Source organism: Aegilops tauschii, chromosome 5 (assembly GCF_002575655.3).
Source record: "Aegilops tauschii subsp. strangulata cultivar AL8/78 chromosome 5, Aet v6.0, whole genome shotgun sequence".
NCBI classification, from domain to species: domain Eukaryota; kingdom Viridiplantae; phylum Streptophyta; class Magnoliopsida; order Poales; family Poaceae; genus Aegilops; species Aegilops tauschii.
The window spans coordinates 68,519,211-68,541,667 of record NC_053039.3 but is presented as its reverse complement, the minus strand read 5'-3'; the positions used below and the strand labels follow the sequence as shown (position 1 = coordinate 68,541,667).

Below are 22,457 nucleotides of genomic sequence, written 5' to 3'. Positions count from 1 at the left end.
ACACATCATCCATCATGATGTGTATGTGCACGTGAGAGTTAGCACAAGATAAGCATCGCTCAAAGAAATTTGATGCATGGTATAAGAACATGTCATCCATCATGAAAGAATAGTTATTGTATATGACACGATGGGGATGCAAATTTAACATACAAGTATATGGCACATCAATAGCATGTTTATTCATGGGAAGCATATTGTGCACACAAGTATTGGGATTATGCAATGGATAGGATGAATCAAAATCTCCTAAAATGTATGAGGAAACTATGGGGGTCTCCTCATGAGCAATATCAAAAACATCATATGGAGAAAATGGACAACATCCAAAACAATGCATATCCGAAGCTAGGTGGTCATGGCACGGCATATGAGATAAATGATGCAAAGGGAGCATATCAATATTATCACAAGAGAAACAAATGCCAATAACCATTGGTTTGTCATCTATGCCATATGTGCAAATTGGGTTTATTTTAATGGTATATGCATAGTCACTATGAAGAGATTGCAAATATGACATATGATTGATCTCATGCATAGCATATGACAAGTCAAGCGGATTGTCAAACATGATGTGACCTAAAGAATTGTCATAAGAAATCCTATGTAACATGGCATCACAACTAATAGACTCCACATGGCAATCATCAAACTCATCATAAATGGGTAAATCATCGCATGGGTAAATCATACTAGCATGAGGCATGTCAATAGGGGGATCAACATCATGCAAGCAATCAATCTCAAGAATGTCCACTAGTGAGACTAGAGCATCACCGTCACCTATGTTACCTTTGTCATTCCACTCAAGTGGGGTGAGGTGGGAAAGACCAAATGGTGGTCATCTTTATCTTGATGGAACCATGTGGGGGGTGCAGCATATTCCACCATGGCCATCGTCTTGTCCAAAGGAAGGACGTAGTCATCACGAATCGACGCCTCATCATATATGGGACCTAGCACCAAATGAGAAGACACAATAGAGGTAGAGGTTAAGTTGTTAGAAATCGAAGTGGCCTCACATGCCCTATCAACTACCTCACTCTCTCTTTGTGGTGGTTCACTCACTCCCTCAAAATAGGTGCACTCAAACTCACATATGGTGGAGTCACTCATCTCACTCAAGTGGTGGGGGTTGTGGCTCTCCTCACATGGGCATTGGGGCAACACATCATATATGGGGCTAGTGGTGAAGTCACTCTCACTCTCAATATGGTGGCACAAGTCACTCAAATCATCATATGTCACCGTGGTCGAAGGGAAAATCCCATGCTCAACCATCTCGTCATCGTCGTCGTGGATGAAGGCCGAAGATGGCACATCATCACTCTCCTCCATGACCGAAGGGAAAATCCCATGCTCGATCATCTCGTCATCGTCGCCATGGATGAAGGCTGAAGATGGCACATCATCACTCTCGCCTCCTAAGATGGAAGCATCATCCTTGCTCGTCACCAAGTCACTCGCCTCCAAAGCTTGGCCCTTGAAGGTCTCCGTAGTCGTACTCGTCGCCGCACCATCTTGAAAAAGAGTCATGGAGGACTTGACATCGTCAATGCCACAAAGAGGGATGGCGGTGAAGTCGAACTTGGGAGCATCGTCTTGGAGCTCATCGGACTTGGACATCTTGGTGGTACCAGCCTCATGCTCGTCGTCTTTGAGCTTGGTCTTCGAGAAGTGTGCTTGGGGTGGAGAAGCCTTGGCCTTCATGAGTTCTTGTTCCGCCTTGATAGCACCAATGTAGTTGTCGTCGAGGGACTTGTAGTTCTCGAGGAAGATAGTCTTGGAGATGTCGTTGTTCAATCCCATCATGAAGTGGAACTCCATTGACATGGGGTCGTCCACGCCGGCTCGTCTCAAGGCATGCTTCATCTCCTTGAAGTACTCGTCGATGGGCTTGGATCCTTGGGTGGTGTTCTCCAATTGGCATAGAAGTTGTTCCATGTAGGTTGGAGGCACGAACTCTCGCCGCAAAGCTCTCTTCGTCTTGGGCCAACTCATATCATAGCTCTCTGAATGTGTGTGCAGCCACCATGTGGATGCGTAGTCGTGGAAATTCGTTGTGGTGCACTTCACTTGATCTTCGGGAGGAACTTGATGTAGCTTGAGGTAGTCGTCCATTAGGTGCTCCCACTCGAGATACTCCTCGGGTTCTTGAGTCCCATAGAAAGGAATCTTGTGGTCGGTGTCGAGGTCGTAGTAGCTCGTGGAAGTCGCGCACTTGAGCTTGGGGAGCTTCTCTTGAGCGTAGTCTTGAGGTGCTTGTAGGCGAAGATGTCGTATGTTCGTGGAGAAGATGCCTTGAAGTCGCTTGGCGAAGATGCCAAGGGAGATGGTGAAGTCGTTGAGCGGTTGTTGGTGTTGAGCTCTTGACCTTCACGTTCTTGTTGGTGATGGTGTCGATGCCGATGTGATCTTGCCGGAGATGGTAGCTTGGAAGCATGTGTACTTGGGCGTCTTCTCGAAGATGAGGAAGATCGCTTGTAGGACTTCATGAGGGCTTTAATCTCATCCATTTGAGCTTGCATCTTGGCGTCGGTAGAGTTATTCGTGGCATCGAACTCGTCGTTGTTGTTGTAGACCGAAGGTGAAATGCCTTGCCTATCCATCACAAGACTCGAGTACAGGTTGTTGGGGAACGTAGTAATTTCAAAAAATTTCCTACGCACACACACGATCATGGTGATGCATAGCAACGAGAGGGGAGAGTGTGTCCACGTACCCTCATAGACCGAAAGCGGAAGCGTTAGCACAACGCGGTTGATGTAGTCATACGTCTTCATGATCCGACCGATCCGAGTACCGAACGTACGACACCTCTGAGTTCAGCACACGTTCAGCTCGATGACGTCCCTCGAACTCCGATCCAGCCGAGCTTAGAGGGAGAGTTTTGTCAGCATGACGGCGTGGTGATGGTGATGATGATGCTACCGACGCAGGGCTTCGCCTAAGCACCGCTACGATATGATTGAGGTGGAATATGGTGGAGGGGGACACCGCACACGGCTAAGAGATCAAGAGATCAATTGTTGTGTCTCCAAGGGGTGCCCCCCTCCCCGTATATAGAGGAGTGGAGGAGGGGGAGAGGACCGGCCTCCCTAGGCGCACCCCATGAGGAGTCCTACTCCCACCGGGAGTAGGACTCCCCCCTTCCAAGTGGGAGTAGGAGAGGAGAGGGAAGGAGAGAGAGGGGGAAAGGAAAGGGGGGCGCCGCCCCCCTCCTTGTCCAATTCGGACTGGGGGGAAGGGGGCGCGCGGCTGCCCTTGGACGCCCCTCCTCTTCTCCACTAGGGCCCAATAGGCCCATTAGTCTCCCCGGGGGGTTCCGGTAACCCCCCGGTACTCCGGTATATGTTCGATACTCCCCGAAACCATTCCGGTGTCCGAACATAGTCGTCCAATATATCGATCTTTATGTCTCAACCATTTCGAGACTCCTCGTCATGTCCGTGATCATATCCGGGATTCCGAACTACCTTCGGTACATCAAAACACAAAACTCAGAATACCGATCGTCATCTAACTTTAAGCGTACGGACCCTACGGGTTCGAGAACTATGTAGACATGACCGAGATACGTCTCCGGTCCATAACCAATAGCGGAACCTGGATGCTCAAATTGGCTCCCACATATTCTACGAAGATCTTTATCGGTCAAACCGCATAACTACATACGTTGTTCCCTTTGTCATCGGTATGTTACTTGCCCGAGATTCGATCGTCGGTATCTCAATACCTAGTTCAATCTCGTTACCGGCAAGTCTCTTTACTCGTTCCGTAATACATCATCTCGTAACTAACTCATTAGTCACAATGCTTGCAAGGCTTATAGTGATGTGCATTACCGAGAGGGCCCAGAGATACCTCTCTGACAATCAGAGTGACAAATCCTAATCTCGAAATACGCCAACCCGACAAGTACCTTCGGAGACACCTATAGAGCACCTTTATAATCACCTAGTTACGTTGTGACGTTTGGTAGCACACAAAGTGTTCCTCCGGTAAACGGGAGTTGCATAATCTCATAGTCATAGGAACATGTATAAGTCATGAAGAAAGCAATAGCAACATACTAAACGATCAAGTGCTAAGCTAACGGAATGGGTCAAGTCAATCACATCATTCTCCTAATGATGTGATCCCGTTAATCAAATGACAACTCATGTCCATGGCTAGGAAACTCAACCATCTTTGATCAACGAGCTAGTCAAGTAGAGGCATACAAGTGACACTATGTTTGTCTATGTATTCACACATGTATTATGTTTCCGGTTAATACAATTCTAGCATGAATAATAAACATTTATCACGATATAAGGAAATAAATAATAACTTTATTATTGCCTCTAGGGCATATTTCCTTCAGTCTCCCACTTGCACTAGAGTCAATAATCTAGATCACATCGCCATGTGATTTAACATCAATAGTTCACATCACCATGTGATTAACACCCATCGTCATGTGACCAACACCCAAAGGGTTTACTAGAGTCAGCAATCTAGTTCACATCGCCATGTGATTAACACCCAAAGAGTACAAAGGTGTGATCATGTTTTGCTTGTGAGATAAGTTTAGTCAACGGGTCTGCCAAATTCAGATCCGTATGTATTTTGCAAATTTCTATGTCAACAATGCTCTGCATGGAGCTACTGTAGCTAATTGCTCCCACTTTCAATATGTATGCAGATTGAGATTTAGAGTCATCCGGATCATTGCCAAAACTTGCCTCGATGTAACCCTTTACGATGAACTTTTTGTCACCTCCATAACCGAGAAACATATCCTTATTCCACTAAGGATAATTTTGACCAATGTCCAGTGATCTACTCCTAGATCACTATTGTACTCCCTTGCCGAACTTAGGGCAGGGTATACAATAGGTCTGGTACATAGCATGACATACTTTATAGAACCTATAGCTGAGGCATAGGGAATGGCTTTCATTCTCTCTCTATCTTCTGCCGTGGTCGGGTTTTGAGTCTTACTCAACTTCACACCTTGCAACACAGGCAAGAACTGTTTCTTTGACTCTTTCATTTTGAACTACTTCAAAAACTTAACAAGGTATGTACTCACTGAAAAAAAATTATCAAGCATCTTGATCTATCTCTATAGATCTTGATGCTCAATATGTAAGCAGCTTCACTGAGGTCTTTCTTTGAAAAACTCCTTTCAAACACTCCTTTATGCTTTACAGAAAATTCTACATCATTTACGATCGACAATATGTCATTCACATATACTTATCAGAAAGGCTATAGTGCTCCCACTCACTTTCTTGTAAATACAGGCTTCACCACAAGTCTGTATAAAACTATATGCTTTCATCAACTCATCAAAGCGTATATTCCAACTCCGAGATGCTTGCACCAGTCCATAGATGGATCGCTGGAGCTTCCACATTTTGTTAGCAGCTTTAGGATCGACAAAACCTTATGGTTGCATCATATACAACTCTTCTTTAAGAAATCCATTAAGGAATGTAGTTTTGACATCCATTTGCCAGATTTCATAAAATGTGGCAATTTGCTAACATGATTCGGACAAACTTAAGCATCGCTACGAGTGAGAAAATCTCATCATAGTCAACACCTTGAACTTTGTTAAAAACATTTTTCGACAAGTCTAGCTTTGTAGATAGTAACACTACTATCAGCGTCCGTCTTCCTCTTGAAGATCCATTTGTTTTCTATGGATTGATGATCATCGGGCAAGTCAATCAAAGTCCACACTTTGTTCTCATACATGGATCCCATCTCAGATTTCATGGCCTCAAGCCATTTCGCGGAATCTGGGCTCATCATCGCTTCCTCATAGTTCGTAGGTTCGTCATGGTCAAGTAACATGACCTCCAGAACAGGATTACCGTAACACTCTGGTGCGGATCTCACTCTGGTTGACCTACGAGGTTCGGTAGTAACTTGATCTGAAGTTACATGATCATCATCATTAGCTTCCTCACTAATTGGTGTAGGAGTCACAGGAATATATTTCTGTGATGAACTACTTTCCAATAAGGGAGCAGGTACTATTACCTCATCAAGTTCTACTTTCCTCCCACTCACTTCTTTCGAGAGAAACTCCTTCTCTAGAAAGGATCCATTCTTATCAACGAATGTCTTGCCTTCGGATCTGTGATAGAAGGTGTACCCAACATTTTCTTTTGGGTATCCTATGAGGACGCACTTCTCCGATTTGGGTTCGAGCTTATCAGGTTGAAACTTTTTCACATAAGCATCGTATCCCCAAACTTTAAGAAACGACAACTTACGTTTCTTGCTAAACCATAGCTCATACGGTGTCGTCTCAACGGATTAGATGGTGCCCTATTTAATGTGAATGCAGCTGTCTCTAATGCATAACCCCAGAACGATAGTGGTAAATCGGTAAGATACATCATAGATTGCACTATATCCAATAAAGTACGGTTATGACGTTCGGACACACCATTATGTTGTGGTGTTCCAGGTGGCATGAGTTTGTGAAACTATTCCACATTGTTTTAATTGAAGGCCAAACTTGTAACTCAAATATTCGTCTTCGTGATCAAATCGCAAAAAAAAACTTTTATTTTCTTGTTACAATGATTCTCCACTTCACTATGAAATTCTTTGAACTTTTCAACTATTTCAGTTTCATTAAGTAGATATACCCATATCTGCTGAAATCATCCGTGAAGGTTAGGAAATAACGATACCTGCCGCGAGCCTCAACACTCATCGGACCGCATACATCGGTATGTATTATTTCCAATAAGTCAGTAGCTTGCTCCATTGTTCCGGAGAACGGAGTCTTAGTCATCTTGCCCATGAGGCATGGTTCGCAAGCATCAACTGATTCATAATCAAGTGATTCCAAAAGCCCATCAGCATGGATTTTCTTCATGTGCTTTACACCAATATGACCTAAACGGCAGTGCCACAAATAAGTTGCACTATCATTATTAACTTTGCATCTTTTGGCTTCAATATTATGAATATGTGTATCACTACGATCGAGATCCAACAAACCATTTTCATTGGGTATATGACCATAGAAGGTTTTATTCATATAAATAGAACAACAATTATTCTCTAACTTAAATGAATAACCGTATTGCAATAAACATGATCAAATCATATTCATGCTCAACGCAAACACCAAATAACACTTATTTAGGTTTAACACTAATCCCGAAAGTATAGGGAGTGTGCGATGATGATCACATCAATCTTAGAACTACTTCCAACACACATCGTCACTTCACCCTTAACTAGTCTCTGTTCATTCTGCAACTCCCGTTTCGAGTTACTAATCTTAGCAACTAAACTAGTATCAAATACTAAGGGGTTGATATAAACACTAGTAAAGTACACATCAATAACATGTATATCAAATATACCTTTGTTCACTATGCCATCCTTCTTATCCGCCAAGTATCTAGGGCAGTTCCACTTCTAGTGACCAGTCCCTTTGCAGTAGAAGCACTTAGTCTCAGGCTTAGGTCCAGACTTGGGCTTCTTCACTTGAGCAGCAACTCGCTTGTCGTTCTTCTTGAAGTTCCCCTTCTTCCCTTTGCCCTTTTCTTGAAACTAGTGGTCTTGTCAACCATCAACACTTGATGTTTTTCTTGATTTCCACCTTCGTCGATTTCAGCATCACGAAGAGCTTGGGAATCATTTCCGCTATCCTTTGCATATTATAGTTCATCACGAAGTTCTAGTAACCTGGTGATAGTGACTAGAGAACTCTGCCAATCACTATCTTATCTGGAAGATTAACTCCCACTTGATTCAAGTGACTGTAGTACTCAGACATTCTAAGCACATGCTCACTAGCTGAGCAATTCTCCTCCATCTTGTAGGCAAAGTACTATCAGAGGTCTCATACCTCTCGACACGAGCATGAGTATGAAATACTAATTTCAACTGTTGGAACATCTCGTATGCTCCGTTGCGTTTCAAAAAACGTCTTTGAAGCCCCGATTCTAAGCCGTAAAGCATGGTGCACTAAGCTATCAAGTAGTCATCATATCGAGCTTGCCAAACGTTCATAACGTCTGCAGTTGCTCCTGCAATCGGTCTGTCACCTAGTGGTGCATCAAGGACATAATTCTTCTATGCAGCAATGAGGATAATCCTCAGTGAAGGAAATATGCCCTAGAGGCAATAATAAAGTTATTATTTATTTCCTTATTTCATGATAAATGTTTATTATTCATGCTAGAATTGTATTAACCGAAAACATAATACTTGTGTGAATACATAGACAAACAGAGTGTCACTAGTATGCCTCTACTTGACTAGCTCCTTGATCAAAGATGGTTATGTTTCCTAGCCATAGACATGAGTTGTCATTTGATTAACGGGATCACATCATTAGGAGAATGATGTGATTGACTTGACCCATTCCGTTAGCTTAGCAATCGATCGTTTAGTATTCTGCTATTGCTTTCTTCATGACTTATACATGTTCCTATGACTATGAGATTATGCAACTCCCGTTTACCGGAGGAACACTTTGTGTGCTACCAAATGTCACAACGTAACTGGATGATTATAAAGGTGCTCTACAGGTGTCTCCGAAGGTACTTGTTGGGTTGGCGTATTTCGAGATTAGGATTTGTCACTCCTATTGTCGGAGAGGTATCTCTGGGCCCACTCGGTAATGCACATCACTTAAGCCTTGCAAGCATTGCAACTAATGAGTTAGTTGTGGGATGATGTATTACGGAACGAGTAAAGAGACTTGCCGGTAACGAGATTGAACTAGGTATTGAGATACCAACGATCGAATCTCGGGCAAGTAACATACCGATGACAAAGGGAACAACGTATGTTGTTATGCGGTCTGACCGATAAAGATCTTCGTAGAATATGTGGGAGCCAATATGAGCATCCAGGTTCCGTTATTGGTTATTGACCGGAGACGTGTCTCGGTCATGTCTACATTGTTCTCGAACCCGTAGGGTCCGCACGCTTAAAGTTTCGATGACAGTTATATTATGAGTTGATATGTTTTGATGTACCGAAGGTTGTTCGGAGTCCCAGATGTGATCACGGACATGACGAGGAGTCTCGAAATGGTCGAGACATGAAGATTGATATATTGGAAGCCTATGTTTGGATAACGTAAGTGTTCCGGGTGAAATCAGGATTTTACCGGAGTACCGGGAGGTTACCGAAACCCCCGGGGGCTTAATGGGCCATAGTGGGCCTTAGTGGAGAAGAGGAGAGGCGGCCAGGGCAGGGCCGCGCACCCCTCCCCCCTAGTCCGAATAGGAGAAGGAGAGGGGGGCGGCGCCCCCCTTTCCTTCCTCTCTCCCTCCTCTTTCCCCTCCACTCCTAATCCAACTAGGAAAAGGGAGGGAGTCCTACTCCCGGTGGGAGTAGGACTCCACCTGGCGCGCCCCTCCTGGCCGGCCGCACCTCCCCCTTGCTCCTTTATATACGGGGGCAGGAGGGCACCCTAGAGACACAACAATTAATCGTTTGATCCTTTAGCCGTGTGCGGTGCCCCCCTCCACCATAGTCCACCTTGATAATACTGTAGCGGTGCTTAGGCGAAGCCCTGCGTCGGTAGAACATCATCATCGTCACCACGCCGTCGCGCTGACAAAACTCTCCCTCAACACTCGGCTGGATCAGAGTTCGAGAGACGTCATCAGGCTGAACGTGGGCTGAACTCGGAGGTGCCGTACGTTCGGTACTTGATCGGTCGGATCGTGAAGACGTACGACTACATCAACCGCGTTGTGCTAACGCTTCCGCTTTCGGTCTACGAGGGTACGTGGACAACACTCTCCCCTCTCGTTGCTTTGAATCACCATGATCTTGTGTGTGCGTAGGAATTTTTTTGAAATTACTACGTTCCCCAACACTCAAATCATGGATGCAATCCGTATCATTGCTACTAACATCTTTCAACTTAATTTTCTCTAGGAACATATAAAAAATAAAACAGGGGAGCTAAACACGAGCAATTGATCTACAACATAGATATGCTAATACTACCAGGACTAAGTTCATGATAAATTAAAGTTCAATTAATCATATTACTTAAGAACTCCCACTTAGATAGACATCCCTCTAATCATCTAAGTGATCACGTGATCCAAATCAACTAAACCATGTCCGATCATCACGTGGATGGAGTAGTTTTCAATGGTGAACATCACTATGTTGATCATATCTTCTATATGATTCACGCTCGACCTTTCGGTCTCCAGTGTTCCGAGGCCATATCTGCATATGCTAGGCTCGTCAAGTTTAACCCGAGTATTCTGCGTGTGCAAAACTGGCTTGCACCCGTTGTAGATGAACGTAGAGCTTATCACACCCGATCATCACGTGGTGTCTCGGCATGACAAACTTTGGCAACGGTGCATACTCAGGAGAACACTTGTACCTTGAAATTTAGTGAGAGATCATCTTATAATGCTACCGTCAATCAAAGCAAAATAAGATGCATAAAAGATAAACATCACATGCAATCAATATAAGTGATATGATATGGCCATCATCATCTTGTGCTTGTGATCTCCATCTCCGAAGCACCGTCATGATCACCATCGTCACCGGCGCGACACCTTGATCTCCATCGTAGCATCGTTGTCGTCTCGCCAACTATTGCTTCTACGACTATCGCTACCGCTTAGTGATAAAGTAAAGCAATTACAGGGCGATTGCATTGCATACAATAAAGCGACAACCATATGGCTCCTGCCAGTTGCCGATAACTCGGTTACAAAACATGATCATCTCATACAACAAAATATAGCATCATGCCTTGACCATATCACATCACAACATGCCCTGCAAAAACAAGTTAGACGTCCTCTACTTTGTTGTTGCAAGTTTTACGTGGCTGCTACAGGCTGAGCAAAAACCGTTCTTACCTACGCATCAAAAACCACAACGATAGTTCGTCAAGTTAGTGTTGTTTTAACCTTCTGAAGGACCGGGCGTAGCCACACTCGGTTCAACTAAAGTTGGAGAAATTGACACCCGCCAGCCACCTGTGTGCAAAGCACGTCGGTAGAACCAGTCTCGCGTAAGCGTACGCGTAATGTCGGTCCGGGCCGCTTCATCCAACAATACCGCCAAACCAAAGTATGACATGCTGGTAAGCAGTATGACTTGCATCGCCCACAACTCACTTGTGTTCTACTCGTGCATATAACATCTACGCATAAAACCTGGCTCGGATGCCATTGTTGGGGAACGTAGTAATTTCAAAAAAATTCCTACGCACACACAGGATCATGGGGATGCATAGCAACGAGAGGGGAGAGTGTGTCCATGTACCCTCGTAGACCGAAAGCGGAAGCGTTAGCACAACGCGGTTGATGTAGTCGTACGTCTTCACGATCCGACCGATCCGAGTACCGAACGTACGGCATCTCCGAGTTCAGCACACGTTCAGCTCGATGACGTCCCTCGAACTCCGATCCAGCCAAGCTTTGAGGGAGAGTTTCATCAGCACGACGGCGTGGTGACGGTGATGATGATGCTACCGACGCAGGGCTTCGCCTAAGCACCGGTACGATATGATCGAGGTGGAATATGGTGGAGGGGGACACCGCACACGGCTAAGAGATCAAGAGATCAATTGTTGTGTCTCCAAGGGGTGCCCCCTCTCCGTATATAAAGGAGTGGAGGAGGGGGAGGGGGCCGGCCTCCCTAGGCGCGCCCCATGAGGAGTCCTACTGTGGTGGGAGTAGGACTCCCCCCTTCCAAGTGGGAGTAGGAGAGGAGAGGGACGGAGAGAGAGGGGGAAAGGAAAGGGGGGCGCCGCCCCCCTCCTTATCCAATTTGGACTCGGGGGGAAGGGGGCGCGTCGCCGCCCTTGGCCGCCCCTCCTCTTCTCCACTAGGGCCCAATAGGCCCATTAGTCTCCCCGGGGGGTTCCGGTAACCCCCCGGTACTCCGGTATATGTTCGATACTCCCCGAAACCATTCCGGTGTCCAAACATAGTCGTCCAATATATCGATCTTTATGTCTCGACCATTTCGAGACTCCTCGTCATGTCCGTGATCATATCCGGGATTCCAAACTACCTTCGGTACATCAAAACACAAAACTCATAATACCGATCGTCATCTAACTTTAAGCGTGCAGACCCTACGGGTTCGAGAACTATGTAGACATGACCGAGACACGTCTCCGGTCAATAACCAATAGCGGAATCTGGATGCTCATATTGGCTCCCACATATTCTACGAAGATCTTTATCGGTCAAACCGCATAACTACATACGTTGTTCCCTTTGTCATCGGTATGTTACTTGCCCGAGATTCGATCGTCGGTATCTCAATACCTAGTTCAATCTCGTTACCGGCAAGTCTCTTTACTCGTTCCGTAATACATCATCTCGTAACTAACTCATTAGTCACAATGCTTGCAAGGCTTATAGTGATGTGCATTACCGAGAGGGCCTAGAGATACCTCTCCGACAATCAGAGTGACAAATCCTAATCTCGAAATACGCCAACCCAACAAGTACCTTCGGAGACACCTGTAGAGCACCTTTATAATCACCTAGTTACGTTGTGACGTTTGGTAGCACACAAAGTGTTCCTCCGGTAAACGGGAGTTGCATAATCTCATAGTCATAGGAACATGTATAAGTCATGAAAAAAGCAATAGCAACATACTAAACGATCAAGTGCTAAGCTAACGGAATGGGTCAAGTCAATCACATCATTCTCCTAATGATGTGATCCCGTTAATCAAATGACAACTCATGTCCATGGCTAGGAAACTCAACCATCTTTGATCAACGAGCTAGTCAAGTAGAGGCATACTAGTGACACTATGTTTGTCTATGTATTCACACATGTATTATGTTTCCGGTTAATACAATTCTAGCATGAATAATAAACATTTATCATGATATAAGGAAATAAATAATAACTTTATTATTGCCTCTAGGGCATATTTCCTTCAGAGGTGAGTAGGAAATGAGATAATCAATACCAAGTTACCTTTTCCCAAAGTTGAGTATGTATCCTGTTTCACTCAATGTGAGATGAAAGAATAGTGGAATTGGTACCGGACTTGTTCACTCACACCTACAAACTAAAGCTTATGGAGTAGCTCGGTGAGGATAGTGGCACAAAAATTTAATGCAAAATGTTAGCAAGAGTCAATAATGTTGAAAGAGATTCACAAATTCGCAAGTGAAACAAGTAGACCAATAGCAATGAATGGCACGCGGAAACATACACACAGATAGATAAATGGGGCCGTGCAACCAAGGAATGAGCACAAAATATGGAATCCACGGAAAACACTCGTGTTGCACAACTCAAGAGGGACGCTAGCACGATTGCTCTATAGGCGGATACGACACTTGTGCACAACCTATGATATGCAAAATGTATCAACTTCTATCCCAAGTATGCTATGTATGTATGGTTCCCGGTGTTTCTCAAGATGATCCAAGATGATCGGATATGACAATCTTATGTGCAATGTGGTATGATGCTATGGCACTTGCTTACAAGCTCTTTGTTCACTCTTTTTCTTTGCTTAAAAGCTTATTCTTCTTCTTTTTGTATGGCCACGATGCACAAACCAAGATAGCAATTGTGTATATGCGGGAACAATCTTGTGGCACAAGGGATGATATGATACCAATATGATATGGTATGTATGCAATGGAGGGATGATCACTAATGTGCACAAGTAACGTTGCCGGCAATACTCAAATGGCTAGTCTTGATAGGCAAGGGACACAAAATGGGCTAGGGGTTATCAATGCAATTGCAAGGGAATGTACAATGGAGGGATACCACAATACCAAGATGATATGGAGGTTACCGTCGAAGGTTTCTCGTTTGTAAGCCACAGACAGATGATGGTGAAGTGGTCAAAGTCGATGATGACCTCGTGGCGATGATGAGTGGCGGTGTTCTTGATGGAGATACCAAGATGATGGAGACTCGTCCCTAAGTAGCCGAAACACCTTAGGAAACGGAAAAACCGCGAACTCAAAATCTCAAAGTCAAATGTCAAATGGTGGTAGCGGGAATGCAGTGGTGGTTTTGCGGAAACTTAATGGGATTGCGGAAATGCAATGATGGGGTTTGGAGTACGCAATGCGGAAGTGGAGGGTAAGGTGATGGACTATACATGGTGTCGGAGTTGGAAGCACGGTCCCTAAGTAGCCGAAACACCTTAGGAGACACAACTCACAACACAAACGAACTTGGGTTAAGTTGGGGTGGTGGAAGTGTATGGTGGGTAAGTCTATGCGGACGTTATGGTGGTGGTTGATGAAGAAGCAATCGTCCCGAAGTAGCCGAAACACCTTAGGAGACTCGAATCACAACTCAAACAACCACAAATGCTAAGGGGAACAAAATGTGTTAGGTTGCGGAAGGCTAAGGTGGTTTTTATGCGGAAGTTGTGGTGGAAACCCTAGGCAAAGATGTCAAAGTGCCAACAATTTGATGGAGTCAAATGGTGATGGAACCTATCTAGATGGATAGAGGATGTCAATAGCTACTCAGCGAGCTAAAGAACGCGAAAATCGGACTCCGGATGAATTAGTTACGGTCAAAACGGTGACACACGGGAGGCTGATGCTCCAGGGGTCGGACATCCGGGGTCGGGGCCGGATATCCGAGACCTAAAGTCCAGAAACTTGCGATTTTGTGCTCCAGGAGCCGGATGTCCGGCTTGGGGCCCGGATGTCCGGCCCGACGATTCCAGATCGGGATTTGGACTTCAAAACTCGATTTGGGGCGGAAATTGATGATTTCGGGGGCAAAATTGGGGAGATTTCGTGGATGGAAAGTGGGGAAACTTGGGGAAATGCTAGATCCACTCGAAACCAAGCAAATCCATGGATCAAAATCAACAAAACATCATCAAACCAACAAATCACAAAAAAAATTGGGGGCTATTTTTTGGTGGGGATTTTCGAATTTGGGACAAAATTAACAAGACTAGGCTAGAAAACAAAGTGGGGGGGGGGGCTCCGAAATCGTGATCAACGTGGCTCATGATACCAAGATGATGTAGGATGGAACCCTATACGGCCGATTTTTCACGAAAGGAGCGGATCCCAACTAAGAACACGATGAACACGGGGAAGAACGGAGGAAAATCACAAGGGGAAACACTCAAGAACAAGTCCAATCACACATGCACTAGACAATCAAACACACAAGATCCACAAGGTACATGAATAACAAAGGGAAAGATACAAGGTAAGGTTCATCTCCATGAGGAGGTCTTGAAGGGGGCCACCCAAGAGGGGGTCTTGAATCCAATGGGGATCTTCTCCGTAGAGGGGCCGCGGTCCCTCTCGTGGAGTAGATCCGTATGGATGAGCAAAGCTCTATCTCAAATGAGCTAATCCTTTGCTAACCCTAACTAGGAGGCGGCGAAGGAGTATATATAGTCTAAGCCACGAAGGGGTAAGTGGGAAAGGGATACATGGTCCTCTGGCCCGACTCTGCGCGCAGGCAGGTGTCGGATGTCCGGGCTGGGGGCCGGATGTCCGGGCTCTCGTGAGACGCCGGATGTCCAGGGCGGTTGGCCGGATGTCCGGCTCGAGCGGGGTGACCTTCTGTTGGCTCCTGTTGTTGATGCCGGATTTCCGGGGGAAGGCCGGAAGTCCGGGCTGTGGCGTCGCGCCGGATGTCCGGGTCCATGGGCCGGATGTCCGGCCGCTGATGCTTCGGCCGTCTGTTGGTGCAGCTGTTGGCGGCTGCACTGGCGCCGGATGTCCGGCCTCTGGCCCGGATGTCCGGCCGCTGTAGCTTCAGCAGCTCCGTCTTCTTCCGTCGTCGCTTCCAGGCTTCCCTCGTGGATGATGTAGTTGTTCCTTGGCGCTTGCACTCCTCCTCGTCGTCTTTAGTGTTCCGACAATACCTATGCATGCACACGAGTGGATTGTCAAGTAGTATACCATCCTCGAAGGTGTCAAGTGAGCACGTGTAAAGGAAATGATTCACCTTTGTGTATGTGAAGTAGGTGTCGCATGTGTCACTCGCCGAACAGACTCTTGACATGGTGATGTCCATAAGATGCTCCGCATCAGTTTCTTTCTCTTTTTCTTTTCCTATGCTTCTTTGCCCGTCGGCGCGGGATAGGGAGGTTGGGCTGGCGCGAGACGGGGCCGACAATTTTATTCATCTTCTCGAAAAAGTTGTTAATTATGTGTAAATGGAGATGGAGCTTGAGAAGGCATTTGCGTCCGAGAAGAATGACGAGGAGGCGTCGCCGCTTCGCCCGGCCGCTAAATACCACGAGACCGGCGGCTCCGGCACGAACGGCATTGACATATCCGATGGCGAGTAGTAGGTGGTAGTTTGCTAATTCTAGATCATGGAGGTCGTATGCTTTTGTATAAAAATTGACACTCGTCAAGTGGGTAGCGTGGTTGTGATGCGTAAAATATGGGGATTGATGCGGACAGCCGCCGTTCACAGATGTTTAGAGGCTCAAATTTATTATGTGTGGTTGTAGATGTTCTTAATGTCAAGTTGTCAAACAAAAATAACAAAGTACTAGTACGTACAAGAGTGGCTGGGAATTTGTCACTCGCCGCGCTGCACCCCGATATTCTCCACGTCCAGGAGAAACTGGACGAACGCCGCCCGCGAGGAGCCTCCTTCCCCCAGCGCCGCCTTCGCCTCCTCCCTGCGAGCCGTCAATCGCTTCCTGAGCTGCGCGCCGTCCTCGGCCTCGATCGCCAGCCTCACCTTGGCCTCCAGCTCGTCCGCCGTGACGAAGCCCTCCGCGTACCCCGCCAGCTCCACCGCCACTCCCATGTCCTCCGCCGTCATGCACACCTTGTTCATCTTCTGCTCCGCCTCCAGCGGCCAGCAGAGCATCGGCACTCCCGCCGCGATGGCCTCCAGCACCGAGTTCCACCCGCAGTGCGTCACGAACGCGCCGGTCGCCGGGTGGCAGAGAACGTCCACCTGCGGGGTCCATGACCTGACCACGAGCCCCCTGTCCTTGGTCTGCTCCTGGAAACCCGCCGGTAGGAGCGCGTCGAGGTTCGCCTCGGGGCGAACCTCCAGGATTTTTCTCGGGTCATCACACCCGGCCGGCGTGCGCACGACCCACAGGAACCGCTGCCCGGACCTCTCCAAGCCGACCGCGATCTCCTTGAGCTGGTCTGCGGAGAGCGTGCCCTTGCTCCCGAAGCAGAGGAACACGACGCTGCGATCCGGCTGCGCGTCTAGCCACGCGAGGCACTCGTTCCTCACTGCTGCTTCGCCGTCGTCGTCCTTCGCACCGTTGCCGACCAACGGCCCGACGCAGTAGATCGGGGGCAGGGTCCGGCCTGGGACGCAGCGCGGGTCCCTGAGCGACTGCACTGCCCGGCACTCCAACGACTCGTACGTGTTCACCAGAACGCCCATGGTCTCCGTGTTGCGCTTCCACATGTTGGTGATGGCCTTACACATCTCCTCCTCCGGGTGCTCGAGCAGCTCCCTGACGAGATGAGACGCCGGCATGGGCGGAACGCCGAGGAAATCGAGGGGCGTGTCGCCGAGGTCCTTGAGGCCCGTCTGCCTGCCGGCGATCAGCGCCGGGAACTGGGTCATGACGGAGAGGAACGAGGCGCCTGAGGCGAAGAAGGTGTAGACCGGGACGCCGAGCTTGGCGCAGACGTCGATGGCGGCGACGCAGAACATGTCGAGGACGAGGGAGTGCAAGCGTTCCCGGGGGATGGAGCGGAGGATGGCTTCGAGCAGCTCGTTGTAGTCGTCCAGCAGTTGCAGCAGGTGGATGAAAGGGTGCTTGCCGGAGGCGGCGATGTCCGGGACTGGGAGGAACGGGAGGACATGGAAGGAGATGGATGGGTTGGCGGCGGCAATGCGCTCGACGGCGGCGGCACCCGAGTCGGAGGACTTGACGGGCAGGTCGATGAGCACCATAGTGACGTCGTAGCCGTGGTTGAGGAAGACGTGGGCGAGCTCCGTCATGGACCCGAAGTGGCCGACGCCGGCGCCCGGGTACAGCACGACGGTCTGCTTCATCTTGGTTGTACGTGTAGACTGGATGATTGGTGGTGGACTTGCCGATGTATGGGCAAAATACGAGTAGATGATTATGATCATGATGTTTGTGGTCGACTTATAGCTGCGTCGTGCCTTGCGGGCGAAGCAGTTGGACCTGGAATAATATTGACACTTGCAATAATATAAAGAGTTGATTGCCAATTCTGGCTTGGATCATTTGCGCAGCCAGTTGTTGAGAAAGTGACGATGCTTCCTGGTAGCTGCTTTGATAGCTGGGGTGCCTTGAGGAGGAGGCATACACTTCATGCGGGTTTGAAGCTTTTGGCCGATCTCTGCATCCTTTTTTTCACATGAATTAAACACCTGTACAGTTTCTTCTAGCTAACAATAGTTTGATGGTTTTTGTTCGAAGATAACATTACGATCCAGTAATTTTCTCTAGCTTGCTGATTTGATTGGAAATCAAAACCAAAATGCATGATTTCAGATGGGTTACTTGTTTGTAGAACTGGGTGTCCAAGCACACAATGGATCAAGTATGAAGAGATGGTGAAGTAATTGATGAAACCAACTTTGAAATACTAGTAGGAGTACCATACTACAAAGTGTTGCATCTATCATGACAAATAAGTATAGGACAGAAAGTATAGCCAGCATTTAAGTTTTTTTGGGTTGCCGCTTTTCCAAAGCAAGTGTTATTATGTAGGACCCCCGAGTGGTTGTCCGAGAAGCGCATTTTTTAATTTGGACATATTTGTTTTTATAAACTGCAATCATACAGCTGATTCACATCTACTATCAAATCAGAAGAGGAATTACCTGTTAGTTGTCGGCCAGACGGCGTGGGTTTCTCCTTTGCTAAAACTAAAAGTAACGGTTCGAGGAACAACGAACAAAGCTCAGTGTGTTGTCGATGGGGGCTGCAAAACAGGTATAACAACGGAAACAAGCACGCACATCCTGTCCACACGCAAGCACAAGATGTAAGCGGCACAAGGCCAAAAAAAGAACACAACACCTGGTCAAATCTGGAAAATCAACACGGTCAGTGAAGCAAGGATCATGACAGCACATACAGTAACAAATGCAGCAGTGGTAGCTAGAAAGGAAAAGAAGAAACCTTGATCTACAGCACATAGGATATAAAACAAATGAAGCAGAGGTAAGTATTTTTCTGTCCTGATGGTGATGACCAAAAGCTATCTATTGTGCATTGACCACTAACCTCAAATCCTAGTCATTAAAACAAGATACATAGTTCATGAAATTTATCCCAACAGTACACAGAGAAAGCTGCGTGATACAAAAGAATAAAACATGAATCGGTAATCAAACCGTAGTAAGCCATCTCAAATCCTAGCCATTAAATCGGTATGATCAGAACCTACAAAGCAGAGTACAATTGAAAAGTTAAGCCAACTATGAAATGAACCAAGGTAAAAGAGAACTTTGACCCAAAACTATATAAAAAAAGGAAAATGCCTTTTTTACTTGTCTGTGCTGCTGTAGATGAATCGGTAATCAAACTGCAGTAAGCCATCTCAAATCCTAGCCATTAAATCGGTATGACAGAACCTACAAAGCAGAGTACAATTGAAAAGTTGAGCCAACTATGAAATGAATCAAGGTAAAAGAGAACTTTCACCCAAAACTATAAAAACAAGGAAAAGGCATTTTTACCTGTCTGTGCTGTTGTAGATGATTCAGTAAATCATGCTGCAGTCCTTGAAAGGCAAAATATAATCTGAGAACTAAACAGAACTCTTCTGCATCAGATTGTAGTTAAACAAAATTATTGTAGACAATTTGATATTAAATCCAACTAAAAAAATGAAAAAGGAGAGGTGTCATCTCAGGAGTATTAATTTATAGGAATAAATTTTACAGAACTACTACTGTTTTTTCCTTACTTGTAAGACTTCTATGGCCAATCCGGCAATTATACAGACCTACCATTACCTTGGGCTAACAAACCACAGCGCTACCATGTCTTTTTGATAGATCTTCAATTATATAAAAAATTATGAAAGGACTGACATTTGTTGAAACAGCCATGACTTGTTTGAGCTTTGCTGAGACTTGATGAAAAGACATGTACATGTATTTGTCTGTATGAAAGGAAACTTGTTGATATGCTATCTCACATTTAGTTGTTAAGAAGACGGTCAACATCTAAATTTGTTATTGGAGTCAAATGTGCGGAAAATCTGAAGAAGAAAAATGTTGCGAGTGTACATGTCAAAATGTCAGATAAGCAACTGTGTGCACATTCTATAAGTAAGAAGTCTACATACAGTACTCTTCAGAGCATCCATATTGTACTCTCTTCAATCAATGGAAGACAGAATTATGTTCCAGACTGAACATGTATGCATAGCACAAATGGATAATTAAAGGTACATCCTTGATCATTATGATAAGTAATAGCTTGCGAATAGAGAATGCTTTATTTTGGGCATCCTATTTTTTATATTTCCTGAATCCAGTCCCACACCTCTACATAGGATAGATAACAGTGGGCATCAACACATCATTATACCAAAACAAAGGAGAAGAATAGAAGAAAAAAAGTTGATGTTCAAGTAATTACTACCTGCAAATATCATGATGAGTAATTTAGATTGTCCCTTGGTGCTCAACTATTACCTTTCTACAATGGATTCATGACAAAAGATCCCTTTCCAACAGAATCAAGAGCAAACCTGAAAAATGACAAAAGCATAAACAGTACATACTTCCAGGAACACAAATCACACTATTGCTGCAGATCTTGTACTAACTTTCCGAGTGCACTCCCATATGCAACTAATTCCAGCAATTAGATGGGAACTTAACTAAATAAAAAATATGACCTGGGAGACTGTAGAACCTAAATTAATCTAATGGAAACAGAGTTATATTAGCAGCAGCACAATTACTGTGATTCCGATTTCAGGCCAAAGCATTAGTAAAGTACATACCATAAGTATGCGACTGCTAACACAATTTTCAACATAAGGAAAAAGAAACAAAGATGGTGCCACTTGTGCCATTGTACATCACTCGCCGCTGGATGCCAAGTGATACTACTGTCAGAGGCGCCTCCTGTTGTTGATCGCTGAACGCTCTCCTAGCTTCAATGCTTGGGACTACAATGATGGGAGGAGGGCGACTAAACGACTGGGAGAAGCCCGCTGTATTACTCCGACGATGGCAAATCCACAACGATCAGCACCAGCAAGACAGGAGGCAGTAGACAAACAAACACTATTAATCAGGTGAAGAGAACAAAGAGGAATAGAAAAAGGGGGAAACTAATAAACTGGATTAAATCCTCAACTGGGAGGCAGTATTTACGTGTGTGATCTATTTCAAAATTTTCTATAACTTACGAATACATTTTTTGGCCCGTTTGAAATTGGGGTTCATGGTACCTGTGTCCATCTATGTATTTTCCCTATCTATGTTTTAATCAAAGCATGGGAGTCAGATAACGGATTAACAAGACCACATTGGTCAAGCATGGTCGATTGACCGCATATTCCTTGCCTATTTCCCGAGATACTTTTCCTTGTTATTACCAATCAGTACAACTGCTTATATCAAGGTGATGTCAGATTGAGAAACTAACAATTGGGAACAGCTCTAGTTACAAATTTAACAAAATATTCTTCCTCGTGGAATCTAGATTAAAGATTACTTGCGAAAATGCAGTACTATAAGACCATTACATGAACCTGAACCTAACAGTATTTCTGATAGGATTGCGTAACTCTAGAACATGAACCTAATAACAGGACTATATAAATATTGTGATTTTCGTCTCATTGCCACCACAGAAACACACCCCTTACTTGCATTTGATCTGGCAGTGAAGACACAATTAATGGGCGAAATCTTTGAGCATCGGAGGCCACGGCAGCATCTCGTACGGGTACACCTTGCTAAGCCCTCCAAGCCGCCGCGGCTCGTCGGTATCGCAGCACCACAGCCTTTCCATCTCCAACGTCTCGATGTCGAAAGGAACCACCCAATCGTCCATGACGAAGAAGAGCATCCTGCTGCCCTCGCAGAACCCAGCGAATCTCACACGCTTGGAGGAAGAGGAGATTTCCGTCGTGAGCTTCTCGCCGTGGAGCTCCGGGGGCAGCCACAACGGCTGCTGCGGAGTCCACTTGCTATCCGCTCCAAGAGCCCACCTCGCCACAAGAAGCGGCTTGTAGTCGTGGAACACGAAGAAGCACAGACGGCCGTCCTCGGTCTTGCCGATCCAGTGGTCGCCCTCAATCAGCCAGTCGGGACGGGCCACCGGCTCCGGCAACACGGACATTGTCATCTTGGTAGTGTCCACCACCATGATGTGCTCGTCTTGAAGACTGTACACGACGTCGCCGACAACGACGGACGGGCCCTCGTGGGCATTGTAGTGCCGTTCCCCGCGCTGCCGGGAGCCGGTGGTCACCTTCCAGGCTGGGGGAGCGCTAGCGGAGTCGTAGACCAGAACA

At 46.1% G+C, this 22,457-nt stretch overlaps 1 protein-coding gene across 2 annotated transcripts; it reads right to left on the bottom strand.

The window, feature by feature from the left end:
* Positions 1–15,059: 15,059 nt before the first annotated feature.
* On the bottom strand, positions 15,060–21,933 carry LOC109756967 (UDP-glycosyltransferase 88B1-like). 2 transcript variants are annotated; one of them, XM_040388916.3, is made up of 5 exons: positions 21,807–21,933; positions 19,654–20,675; positions 19,465–19,548; positions 16,518–19,357; positions 15,060–16,099 (listed from the first exon to the last, which is right to left on the bottom strand). In XM_040388916.3, the coding sequence occupies exon 4, from the start codon at positions 18,070–18,072 to the stop codon at positions 16,537–16,539; it is 1,536 nt and encodes a 511-aa protein (XP_040244850.1). In that variant the 5' UTR covers positions 18,073–19,357; positions 19,465–19,548; positions 19,654–20,675; positions 21,807–21,933; the 3' UTR covers positions 15,060–16,099; positions 16,518–16,536. The 2 variants fall into 2 exon arrangements, with proteins under 2 accessions (XP_040244850.1, XP_045084293.1); XM_045228358.2 differs by lacking the exon at positions 15,060–16,099 and having other exon boundaries at positions 16,108–19,357.
* Between the last annotated feature and the right edge of the window lie 524 nt (positions 21,934–22,457).

What these genes read in the sequence shown, in the direction of transcription:
- LOC109756967 (XM_040388916.3), bottom strand. Translation starts at nt 18,072, where the DNA reads ATGATCATAATCATCTACTCGTATTTTGCCCATACATCGGCAAGTCCA.